At 49.5% G+C, this 13,317-nt stretch overlaps 1 protein-coding gene across 1 annotated transcript in view; it reads right to left on the bottom strand.

The window, feature by feature from the left end:
* The window catches only part of CEP70 (centrosomal protein 70), a 188,570-nt gene that overhangs the window by 112,199 nt on the left and 63,054 nt on the right, over positions 1-13,317 (bottom strand). Inside the window, exon 8 of the mRNA XM_029605309.1 lies at positions 7,841-7,900. Within this exon, the coding sequence (XP_029461169.1) occupies positions 7,841-7,900 (60 nt within the window). The remainder of the gene's footprint in view (positions 1-7,840; positions 7,901-13,317) is intronic.

The raw sequence follows: 13,317 nt of genomic DNA, 5'->3' as shown, positions 1-13,317 counted from the left end.
CTGGAGGATCTGTGGAACCGACGCCTCCGTGGGTCTTGTGTTCAGGCCGGTACACCACAGCTCGAACACTTTCCAGACCCGCACGTAGGCCACTGACGTGGAAGTCTTCCGAGAACGCAGCAGCGTTGACACTACCGCCTCCGGGTAGCCCCGTCGCCGGAGGCGGCGCCTCTCAAAAGCCAGGCCGCAAGACAGAAGAGTTCTGCCTGGTCGAAAAATACCGGACCCTGGTGGAGGAGGCGGGGAAGATGGCCCAGCCGAATGGGTCCGTCGATTACCAGGAGGAGAAGGTCCGCGAACCAAGGACGTCTTGGCCACTCTGGCGCGACGAAGATTACAGTCCCCTGATGAGCCTCTATCCGGCGGAGTAGTCTTCCCACCAGCGGCCACGGGGGGAACGCGTAGAGGAGCAGATCGGCCGGCCACGGGAGCGCGAGAGCATCGACGCCCTCCGCCCCCCGCTCTCTTCGGCGACTGAAGAAACGAGGGGCCTTGGCATTTTGTGCAGTCGCCATGAGATCCAGGTGGGGGGATCCCCACCTCCGTACGAGCAACTGCATGGCCTCGTCGGAGAGGGACCACTCTCCGGGGTCCAGCAGCTGACGGCTGAGGAAATCCGCTTGTACGTTGTCCACGCCCGCGATGTGCGAGGCCGCCAGACGGGCCATATGCCTCTCCGCCCACTGCATCAGCATTGCGGCCTCGATCGCGACCTGCGGACTTCGAGTGCCGCCCTGTCGATTGATGTAGGCCACTGTCGTTGCGTTGTCCGATAAGATTCTGACTTCCCGATTCCGAAGGAGTGGAAGGAAGTGGAGGAGCGCCAGCCTGACCGCTCTGGTCTCCAGACGATTGATGGACCACTTCGCCTCTTCCGCGGACCACGTTCCTTGTGTGGCGCTGCGGTCGCAGACTGCTCCCCAGCCTATGAGACTGGCGTCGGTGGTTACCACTACCCAATTTGGCAGGTCGAGGGAGACGCCGCGAGCAAGATGCTCCGGGACCATCCACCAGGCCAGACTGCTCCTGGCCATCTGGGGCAGTGGAAGGATCACCTGGTAGTCCTGTGAAAGAGGTTTCCAACGGGAGAGGAGCGCTCGTTGCAGAGGTCGGAGGTGCGCAAAAGCCCAAGGAACCATGTCGATGGTGGAACCCATGACCCCCAGGAGCTGCAGATAGTCCCAGGAGGTGGGAGCTGGTAAAGCAGAAAACTGCTGTATGTGCTCCCGCAGGGCTTGCGCCTTGTCCTGGCGTAGGAAGACCGCTCCCAGACGGGTGTCGAAGGTCGCCCCCAAGAAATCCAAGCGCTGCGAGGGCACGAGGGAGCTCTTGGAGAAGTTGACCACCCATCCCAGGGACTGCAGAAACTCTATCACCCTGGCCACAGCAGCCTGTCCATGCCGAAAAGACTTCGCTCTGATGAGCCAATCGTCCAGGTAGGGGTGGACTAGAATACCCTCCTTCCGAAGAGCAGCCGCCACGACGACCATTATCTTGGTGAAGGTGCGCGGGGCCGTCGCCAATCCGAACGGAAGCGCCACAAACTGGAAATGCTGGTCCAGAATCTTGAACCGTAGGAGACGATGAGGCTCCCGCCGGATGGGGATGTGCAGATAGGCCTCCATCAGGTCCAGGGAGGCCAGGAACTCCCCTCGATGCACCGCCGCGATCACCGAACGCAGCGTTTCCATGCAGAACCGGGTCACTCGAAGGGATTTGTTGACTTCCTTCAAGTCCAGTATGGGGCGGAAGGACCCGTCTTTCTTCGGTACGACGAAGTAGATGGAATAGTGGCCCAAGCCCACCTCTCCGGAGGGCACGGATACAATGGCGCCTATCTCCCACAGCCTGTCCAGCGTCTGCTGGACCGCCCTTCGCTTGATGGCTGAGCCGCAAGGGGAGAAAATGAACCGTCCCTTGGGAGCGCGGGCAAACTCCAACTCGTAGCCGTGTCCTATGGTATCCAAGACCCACTGATCCGAGGTGATCCGTGCCCACTCCTCGTAGAAGAACGCTAGCCGCCCCCCAATTTTGGGGACGGCGGAGTGGGTGAGCTGAACATCATTGCGAGGACTTGGGAGAAGGTTGGCCCGCCGAGGAAGCGGGACGCGCGGGGCGGCGCCCGCGAAAGGAGCGCGACCAGGGCTGAGACCTGGAGGGGGGAGGTCGGGCTGTCGCCGGTCTGTAACTCCTGTAGCGTCTTTGCGCCCTGGCTCTGGTCCGGGAGGACGAGAAAGCCCTGGTGGAGCGATATCTGTCTTCCGGCAGGCGATGGACCGCGTTTTCCCCCAGCGACTTGATGATCTGGTCCAGATCCTCCCCAAATAGGAACTTACCCCTGAATGGAAGGGAACCCAGGCTGGACTTGGAGGACGTGTCCGCCGCCCAGTTGCGTAGCCATAGGAGCCGACGCGCCGCCACCACCGAGGCCATGGAACGGGCGAGGACCCTGAAGAGATCATAGGAGGCGTCAGCCCCGTAAGCCACCGCGGCTTCCAGCCTATCCGCTTGCGCGGCCTCCTCGGGTGGCAGCACCTGAGAAGTGAGCAGCAGCTGCACCCAGAGAAGGCTAGCCCGCTGGGCAAGCGAGCTGCACATCGCCGCCCGCAGCCCCACTGCGGAGACCTCGAAGACCCGCTTGAGGAATACTTCCAACTTGCGATCCTGCGTGTCCCTTAACGCCGCTCCGCCCGTCACCGGAATGGTGGTCCTCTTCGTGACCGCCGTCACCGCGGAGTCCACCCTAGGGACCTTGATGAGATCCAGAAAATCTTCCGGCAGCGGGTACAGCCTCTCCATGGCACGGCTGCCCTTCAGAGCCGCCTCCGGGGAATCCCATTCCCTGGTGAGGAGTTGCAGGAACGACTCGTGAATGGGAAATGCCCGCGCCCGCGGACGAAGTGCTGCCAGCACCGGATCTCCCTTCTTCGAAGAAGTGACTACAGCCGGCGCGACGGGAGCTGGCGGGTCCGGCGGGGGATCGAGGTCCAACCCCTGAATGATTTGCGGGATTAAGTCATCCAGCTCCTCCCGCTGGAAGAGGCGCAGCGTGCGGGGATCCTCTCCCTCTGATGTAGACTCCCCTTGCCTCGTAGCGGCAGGGTCCGATCCTGGGGAAACCGGGTCCGACCCAGTGCCCCCCGAACCCACAGGGAGCCGGACGTGGACGGGGAGCTGCGAGGCCCCCACGCCCCCCGGAGGGGGGGGGGGGCCGGAGAGGAGGACGAGGGCCGCGGTAGCTTGGGGGGTGGAGGCCCCACGGGAGCCGCCAGTTCCTGCAGGTACGCTGTATGCATCAGCCGAATAAACTCTGGGGAAAACCCCGGCCTACTCGGGGTGACCTCCGCGGGTAGGGGCCCCGGAGGGCCCTGCCCCTGTGAGTCCAACTCCGTAGCTGCCTCCGGTAATAGGATCGGGGGAGGGCCCTCCGGGGCATCCCCATCCTCCAGCTCCGTCTGATCCCCTTCAGAGCGCAGCGCATGTAACATGGCCGCCGTTCCCGCCAGGAATGGGGGAGGGGCCGGCCCACGCCGTCCGGGCAAGGCTGCGAACGCTGAAAAATAAGTGCAGGGCCCGGACGTGCCTTCCCCCCCTGGGAGGCACCTAGCACAGATGCCCTCCCTAGAAATGCGCGATCCTGGCTCGCCGCAGGCCGAGCAACGCGACGGCCGCGGCATGGCAAGCGTGCCGAAAGACAGCCCCGACGATGAAAAACACTCGGCAGCCTCGGGGGGGGGCCGCGAGACGGCGCGCCGCTGCGGGGGGGCCCGGACGGCCCGCACTACCCGCCGCTAAAACCCAAACGGCGCCGCGGGGGGGCCTTCCTGGCCGCACAGCCCGCCGAAATAGCTCTGCCTGCTCCCTGCTGCCCACGAGGAGCCGGCAAGATGGCCGCGGGAGCAAGCGAAGGAGGCCGGTCTCCCCGGCAGTCACAGTCAATCTAGCTGCAAAGAAAAAGCACAGCCAGGGAAACAACAAAAAAGCGACTTACCCCGGGAAAGAAACAGACCAGCGCTGAGAGCGAAGAAAAAGGAGGCAGAGGGCACAACAAAGAAGACACGCCTCCCCAATTAACCAATTCACCCTTTTTTTTTTTTTCTTTTTTTTTCAACTAAAGTACAACTTGATCCAAAACCAAAACTAACAACACAGAGAAGAAAGCCCTAATCAAAGGGAAACAAAAGAGTTTCAAGGAAATCGGGAGCAAGCCCAGATTCCACTACTCGCATCTGCTGGAGTCAGAAGATACTGAACTCCTGCAGAGGGGGTAGTAGTACTTATGGTGACGCCCCCTCGAAGCTTTGGGCTGACTCCATCTGCTGGAATGGGGACATAACCCACGGTCTGGACTGATCCAGGTACGTACAGGGAACTAGGGTCTTCTGTTCACATTAAATGGAAAACCTCCTCCACTTCAATCCGTAGGACCTTCTAGTAGAAGGCTTTCTAGAAGCCACCAGGACCCGTGACAACTGAAAGATTGAGAGGTTGCAAGATTAACCTCTCAACATCCAGGCTGTGAGTGACAGGGCCTAGAAATTGGGATGCCGCAATCTGCCTCGATTTTGTGTAATGAGAACTGGGGAAGTCCCCAGACTAATTAGTCTCCAGATGGACAACTCCCATAGGAGCAAAAACCAGACTTGTCTTGGCCAATAAGGGGCTAAGAGGATCATAGTCCCCTTGTCCTCGCAAAGCTTCAAGAGAGTCTTCCCCACTAAGGGAATTGCCACTAAGGATGCACGTTCAGAAGACCCTTGCCAGAATGATGGACAAAGGTGTCCGCGGCTGTTTTGCCATCTGATCTGTACATGAAGCAGAACCGAGGCACCTTCCTGTTGCAGGGGGAGACTAACAGATTTATGTCTTGGCTCCTCCAGAGGCGGAATATCCGATTCGCTACCCCCAGGTCCAGGGACTACTCATGAGGGTCTGAAGGCAAGACTCAGTCTGCCCGCTACCAAGTTCTCTGTCCCTGCTAGGTACGTGGCCCAGAACATCATCCCATGGAACAGGGCACAAGACCAAATCTGAACCTCTTCCTGACACAGGAGGTACGATCCTGTGCCTTCCTGCTTATTGACATACCATATGGCTACCTGGTTGTCAGTTTGGATCAGGACAACTTTGTTGGACAGCCAATCTCTGAAAGTCCATAGTGCGTACCTGATCACCTGAAGCTCCAGGAAGTTGATTTGACAAGAGTGTTCCTCAGTGGACCAGAAACCCTGGAAGCTGAGCCCACCTAAATGAGCTCCCCATACTAGGGTAAACACATCTGTGGTTAGGACAATTTGGGAAGGGGGACTTCGAAAAGAGATCCCCTGTTCCAGATTTGAAAGTACCCGCCACCAGGACAATGAGTCCTAGAGAGACGGGGAAACTCGGATGCAATCCTGGAAGTTCTGAGTGGCCTGTTGACATTGTGACATCAGGGTCCATTGAGCTCTGCACATGTGTAAAAATGCCAAGGAGTGACATGGATGGTTGCGTCCATGTGGCCCAAAAACCTCAACATGTGCCAGGCTGACACCTGCTGGCTCTGCTGAATCTCTGCTGCGAAAGTCGTCAAGGTGACGGCCCTTTGATGAGGCAGGAAGGCCTTGGCCTGACCCATGTCTAGCAGGGCTCCTATGAAGTCTAATTGAAGTGACTGGCTGAGATGGGACTTTGGGTAGTTGGAGCCACCCTAGTGGCTCCAACACCGGGATGGTCAGCGCATGGACATAGCAGCCCATGCCTGATATATGCTCTTGACCAGCCAATCATCCAGATAAGGGAAAACATGCACTCCCAGCCTGCAGAGGTGCGCTGCCACCACGGCCAAGCATTTTGTAAAGACTCATGGGCTGACGCTAGCCTGAACGGCAACACCCAGTACTGGAAGTGCTATTTTCCCACCACAAATCAGAGATACTTTATGTGACTGGGGAAGATCTTGATGTGAGTGTATGCATCCTTTAGATTGAGGGAACATAGTCAATCCCCCTTTTGTAAAAGTAGGATCAAGGTGTCCAGGGAAACCATCCTGAACTTTTCTTTTTTTTAGAAATTTGTTCAAGGCCCTTAGGTCTAGGATAGGTCTCTTTGGAATCAGGAAGTACCTGGGGTAAAATCCCCGCCCTGTTGGCTCTGGTGGTATGGGCTCAACTGCCCTCGCCATTAAGAGGGCGAAGAGCTCCGCTAGCAGTACCTCCTGATGTGTTACTGGCCTCTAAAATGGGCATGGAGGGCAATTTGCAGGACACCCAATTGGTACCCTTGATGGACGATGGAAAGAACCTATTGGTCCGAGGTTATACTGGGCCACTGGTTCGTGAAGAACCACAGCCTGCACCGACTGGAGGATCCAACATCCTGGGTACAGGCAACTGGCTTACGCTCCCTACGATCCAGTCAAAATCCCGTCTCTGGAGTTGGCTGAGGCACCGGCTGGGGCTTGGGGGCAGAGGATAGTACTTCCTTTGGTGAAATAAAGAATTCCTTTGTCCCTGTCTCTCGGGCCTCCTAGAAGAGGAGGACGGGTCTGGAGTGCTGGCGGAGAGTTGCTCGAGGGTTTCATGGTGGTCCCGAGGTTGGGTCACCACATCCCTCACCCTACGTGGCACATCGGCGAGTCGTTCCTGTACCTCCGGTCGGAGATCAGAGGTCCGCAGCCATGCCATTCTGCGGGTGCCGATTTTAAGGTCGCCAAACAGGTGGATAAAGCGACAACAAAAGCCAGAAAGATGCTTGGCTGCATAGAGAGAAGAACGATCATCAGAAATAGGGAGGCAATATTGCCCCTGTATGGGTCCCTGGTGAGACTTCATTTGGAATACTGTGTACAATTCTGGAGACCACCCCTTCAAAAGTATATAAACTGGATGGAGTCTGTCCAGAGAGTGGCTACTAAAATGATCAGTGGTCTTCATTCTAAAACATATGGGGATAGACTTAAAGATCTAAATATGTATACCCTAGAGGAAAAAGCGAGATAGGGGAGATACAGAGACATTTAAATATCCCAAAATGTTTCCATGCACAGAAGGCTAGCCTCTTTCAAAGGAAAGGAGGCTCTAGAAAGAGGGGTCATGGGATGAAGGTGAAAGGGGATAGACTCAGGAGTAATCTTAAGAAATATTTCTTTACAGAGAAGGTAGTGGATGCATGAAACAGTGTCCCAGTAGAGGTAATTGAGACAAAAATGGTATCTGAATTCAAGAAGGCGTGGGATAAATAAAGGAGATCTCTAAGGGTATGATGGGAATTGTAAAGCTAAATTATTTGGGCAGATGGGCAGACTAGATAGGCCATACCATCATGTTTTATGTTTCTAAATAAAAGAAAAGTCTAAAGAAAAAAGGGAAAAACCAACGTATAGCTAGGAAAAAAAACCCCAGAGCAATTCTTGTCTGTTTGCAAAATAAGCAAGAAAAAAAATAAGACTGACAAAACTTGAAGGAAGGTACATTCATGCTCAGAAAGACCTAGTTTTTCTGAGCTCCAAGAGCACTTTCCATCTTAGCTACGTCACCCACTTGTCTGGCTGATATTATCTTGCTTATCCATGGAGAAAACCTGTATTTCTATCCATTTTATCAGCGTATGTCATATAAGTCTGTGCCATCAGTGCAATATAATATTTATGTTTATTAAAATTATATATTTAAATTCTTAGTCTGTTTGTACACACAAAAAATGTGCACTCATGTTGGACATGTTAACAGATGCACAAAGAAGTAGGATGTCTCATCTAGTTTTTGAAACTTGCAGATCATGAACTTAAAAAATCACGAGACAGATACAATATGGTAACGTGACCACTCTTTAGATGTGGCTTCTATGAAGTAAATCATACCTTAGTTCCTTCTGTAGATTGTGAATTTGGCTTTCATATGAGTCAATTACATCTAACAATCTGAAACAGAGAAATATATTTGTTAGCTACTGTAAACCGGTTTGATATGTTTGCATGAAAAAAAAAAAAAAAAAAAAAAAAAAAAAAAATCGGTATATAAAAATTATAAATAAATAAAATAAATATTAAAAACCTCTTATACATCTCCAAAGTATAGGGCCTCATAGTATTTTACAGTAACCCATCCACCTATACAACTTAATTTACTTACCTGTAATAGGTGTTCTGAGGACAGCAGTTCAATAATCATGCAACTACGTGGCATCATCCAGACATTGCTGAACTGGACAGCCTCTTCTGGAGCTTCCTAAGGAACTCTTCAGCTTGTCTGGGCACACGCAATAGATTCTGCATAGCTGCATGCCCGCAGCATGCTTCAGGTCTGTCACTAATCTAATGAACACAACCCCAGAAGGAGAGGAAGGAAGGTTGTGCGATTAGTGAATCACCATACTCAAAGAATACCTATTACAAGTAAATTATTTTCTCCGAAGACAAGCTATTCCGCTATCGCACAACTGAGTCCACTCCCTATGAAGGGCAAAGGCTTTCTTGCAATGCAATCCAAAGTGTGAAGTACTCATTTGCCTTTGTTGGCATGTAGCCCTGCAAAAAAATGTGGAAGGGCAATTCATGAAGGTCTAAATCCAAAGATATCTTGGGCAGAAACTTTGGGTGTGTGTAGGTCATCACCCTACTGTGATGAAACTTAGTACAAAGTAGATAATTCACTAGGGCCTGCAGCTCCCTCACTACATGAGCTGAAGTACTGTAACTGCCACTAATACAACCTTCTAAGATAGGTACTTCGAGCGTACAGGAGGCCAAAGGCTCAAAAGCGACTCTCCTCAATTTGGTTTACATGATACTGCAGAAGATTGAAATGAAGTAAGCCACACGTGAATCCAACAAGTAAGAGTCTCCTTTCTACATAATGGTGGTATGTACCAGTTGCACCAAGGTATATCCTAACAGTGCTGATTTTGAATCCCAACTGAGACATGCAGTTTGTGTTCCAGGAGAAAAGGTATGGTTTGAGAGGAAGCCTTCCCCTCACACCAGACAGCAGATATCCTTTATTTACAATCATAAAATTGTTTAGTGGATTCCGCCCTAAAAACCAGAAGAATATGAGAGACCATATCAACAAAGTTAGCAAGTAATACATTTAAGACTAATCGGAGAAAATTCTTTTTCACTCAACGCACAATAAAGCTCTGGAATTTGTTGCCAGAGGATGTGGTTAGTGCAGTTAGTGTAGCTGGATTCAAAAAAGGTTTGGATAAGTTCTTCGAGGAGAAGTCCATTAATGGCTATTAATCAAGTTTACTTAGGGAATAGCCACTGCTATTAATTGCATCAGTAGCATGGGATCTTCTTAGTGTTTGGGTAATTGCCAGGTTCTTGTGGCCCAGGATGCTGGGCTTGATGGACCCTTGGACTAACCCAGCATGGCAATTTCTTATGTTCTTATGTATTTCACTCTCAATATCCAAGCTGTGAGGATAAGGGATTGGAGGTTGGAATGAAATAGTGTTTGTTTCTGAAAAACAAGGGTTGTAAAAAAATGCCCAACCTGATTGGTTCCCTGATGGATAAATCCTGTAAGATCCGAAACTAAATCCAACTCAGCCAATTTGGGGCTATGAGAATCATAGTCCCACAATGTCTTCTGAATTTTATTTAGGTTTTCCCTTTTAGGGGTATAGAAGATATTTGTGTAGAAAAGTCTCTTCCACCTTATGAAGAGAGAAAACATCTGATGCCAGTTAGCTTTCTGACCTCCTTCTAAAGCAGAATGCTGGCACTTTCCTGTTCTGAATCATTGTCAACAAGCCTATCTCAGGTGTTCCCCAACCAAGCGAAGATCTTGTAAGTCACATTCTAATCCAGGAACAACTCGTGGAGATAGCCCAGAGTCATTACTAGGCACTTCCCAACACAGGAGTAAACCAGTTTTTCCCTTCTTGTGCAGAACATTACTACCCAATTGTTTGTACTGCCTAAGACTTTTTAATTGGCCACCTTATTCCTGACAACTTTTAAAAGCATAGCAAATCACTCAACTCCAGGAAGATGATGTGCCATCTCCACTCCTAGCAAAACCAGGGGCCCCGAATAAGGAACTCATCTAATGAGTTTCCTAACCTAGGTTAGATGCATCTGTGTCTAGAATTGAGCGAGGCAGAATTTTGAACAAATTGAACAAATTGTCAATAAACCTACCCATAAAGCAGGTCACACACTTGACCTCATCTTCTTAAATTCACACCTATCATACATCAATATTCCAGAATGCACCCCCATCCCTTGGTCCGACCATTCACTTATATCAGCCACTCTGACAACTCGAGGAAACTCCATTCAGCCCCAACCTCACTCCACCATCCACTTCAGGAGACAATGTCCCTCCGACTTACTCAGCGAACATCTAACCAAGGAACTCCCTAACTTGGACATCTCCAACCCAAACTCAGCCATGCAATCCTGGCGCAATATCACGGAGCCGATAGCCAATAAACTTTGCCCCAGAGCGACAAAAACCATCAATTGGACTCAAAAAAGGAAGCAACCTTGGTTCTCAACAGAACTTAAAATGTTGAAGCATAACCTCCGACACAAGGAGGCACCTGGCGGAAGAACCCCAACACCACAACACTATCTGATTACAAACGCACCATGCATCTTTATAAGATCTCTCTTTTACAAGCAAAAAAAGATTTTTATGCCAGCAGAATTCATGATATTCAATATGACGCCAGGGCACTGTTTTCCTATGTATCTCAACTCACTAAACCTTCTGCCCCTTCCGTTCCCGATGATCAGGCTCAATCCAAAGCTAATGATCTAGCACTTTTCTTTCAGGATAAAATTGCAAACACGCTTGTGCTTCTCCCTACTAACTCAACCCCACCAACTCTAAACTTCACCACTATTCTATCCCCCAGAGCCACCATGGACTCCTTCGAGCCCACTACCCCTCTGGAGATAGAATCGATACTCAAGAAGTTGAAACCATCCAACCATCCGATGGACCACATCCCAACAAAACGTCTGCTCCTCATTCCAGGCACTATCTCAAGTTCACTGATGGACATCATTAACTGTTCCCTAGCCCAAGGAATATACCCAGACGATCTTAAAACGGCATCCCTTAAACCCCTCTTGAAGAAACCCAACCTTGACACAAAAGAGCTCTCCAACTTTCGACCCATATCCAACCTCCCTTTTCTAGCAAAACTCACAGAAAAAGTGGTAAACACACAGCTTTCGGACTTCCTGGAGGAAAACAAAATCCTATACCCTTCACAGTATGGCTTCCGTAAGTCATCCAGTACGGAAACCCTCCTCATCTCTCTATCAGACCATATCCTCTTGGGTCTAGATAAAGGGCTTTCATTCCTGCTTGTCCTCTTAGACATCTCTGCGGCGTTCGACACCGTGAACCATAACATCATGCTAAATCGCCTCTCAGACATTGGATTATCTGGACATGCCCTCAGATGGTTCAACTCCTTCCTCAATAACAGAAGTTTTAAGGTTACGATCAATAACACAGAATCCCCAAATTATAAATCTACTCTAGGCGTTCCTCAAGGCTCCTCCCTATCCCCTACCCTCTTCAATATTTACCTACTGCCCCTCTGCCAGCTGCTCTCTAGCCTAAACCTAATTCACTACTTATATGCAGATGACGTCCAGATCCTGATCCCCATAAAAGAATCCCTTCCAAAAACCCTTTCCTATTGGGAGAATTGCCTTAAGTCCATCAATAGCCTTCTCACCAGCCTTAACCTGGTCCTCAACACAGCCAAAACAGAAATCCTTCTTATTTCCCCCGACCGCTCAGCCAGCTCCGATCAGATAGGCTCAATCCATCAGACCACTCAAGTTAGAGATTTAGGAATCATCCTTGATAACCATTTGAACTTAAAGAAATCAATCAACAATATCACTAAGGACTGTTTCTACAAGCTTCAAGTTCTGAAAAGACTCAAACCCCTTCTTCATTTCCAGGACTTCAGAACTATCCTCCAGGCAACACTGTTCTCTAAAATTGACTATTGTAACATTCTCCTATTAGGACTCCCGATTTCTGCCACCAAACCACTACAGATGCTCCAAAACTCAGCTGCCAGGATCTTGACCAACACCAGCCGGGGAGCACATATCACTCCTATACTTAGAAACCTGCACTGGCTGCCAATAAAATACAGAATCTTGCACAAAGCACTCACCATAATCCACAAATCCATCTTCAACCAACTACACCTAGACCTTCAGCTCCCTTTCAAACTACATTCATCTGCAAGACCCATCAGAGAAGTACATAAAGAAACCCTCCAAGTCCCCCCAACTAAATCTACACCTAACCTCCACCAAAGAACGGACACTCTCCACAGCGAGCCTTACCATCTGGAACAACCTGCCGACTAATCTAAGACTGGAACCTTGTCTGCTTACCTTCCGAAAAAAAAATCAAGACTTGGCTTTTCCTCCAAGCCTTCCCTTAAGTTCTTACATTTCAACATTTCTCTCTATCAGACTCAGCCCACCCGGCTAGTCTCCCGGTTCAGCCACAGTATAGATATATTTACTCAACTTCTAGTTCGTTACTGTCCTTTTATTCCTGGCTACTCTAGCCCCCAAGTTCTACCTCCCTGTTATATGTAACTGCGCTTCGGCCTTCCTATTATATAGTTATGTTATTTATTTATTATTTTATTTTATTTATTTATTTTTATTTCATTCCTTTTTTTTTTCTTCTGCTATTCTCCACTCCTTTTTCTACATATCTTCTTAGTTCCTTCTCCCTAACTAAGCCTAGTACAAGCACAACAAATTTTGAATTATTCTTTTGTTAGACTTTTATTACTTATGGCCTTCATTACTATGTAATCCAATTCTTATTTACCTGATTACTATGTAATTTAAATTGTATACTTGGTTTTTCTTCTCTTTGACTATGTTACTTAAAGTTGCTTAAATGTTCATTGTTCCATGTAATGCCGTCAGGCAAGTTTTTGTTCTTTGTAAACCGGTTTGATTTGCATCTAATGTAGGAAGATTGGTATAAAAAAACAAAAAATAAAAATAAATAAAATAAATAAATGTTTAGTCATGTTTAGTTAGTCCCTAAGTTCCATGTAAACCGGTCTGATATGAATCTTGTCATGAAGTTCGGTATAGAAAAATGTTAAATAAATAAATAAATTTGGAAAGTATCGCTCTGGCCGAACCGGAATGGGAAAGCCACCAGAACAGAAACCCCGCCAAGTGCTTCCAGAATCAAGAGATATACCTGAAGTCCAAATGACATGGGTCCACTGAGCATTTATATGGACACTTACCATGGGTGGTGCATCAACTTTTGAGGCCATGAGACCCAACCTCCTCAACATGGTCTAGGCTGTCTG

This window comes from Rhinatrema bivittatum, chromosome 6 (genome assembly GCF_901001135.1).
Source record: "Rhinatrema bivittatum chromosome 6, aRhiBiv1.1, whole genome shotgun sequence".
NCBI classification, from domain to species: Eukaryota; Metazoa; Chordata; class Amphibia; order Gymnophiona; family Rhinatrematidae; genus Rhinatrema; species Rhinatrema bivittatum.
This window is presented reverse-complemented; position numbering and strand designations above follow the sequence as displayed.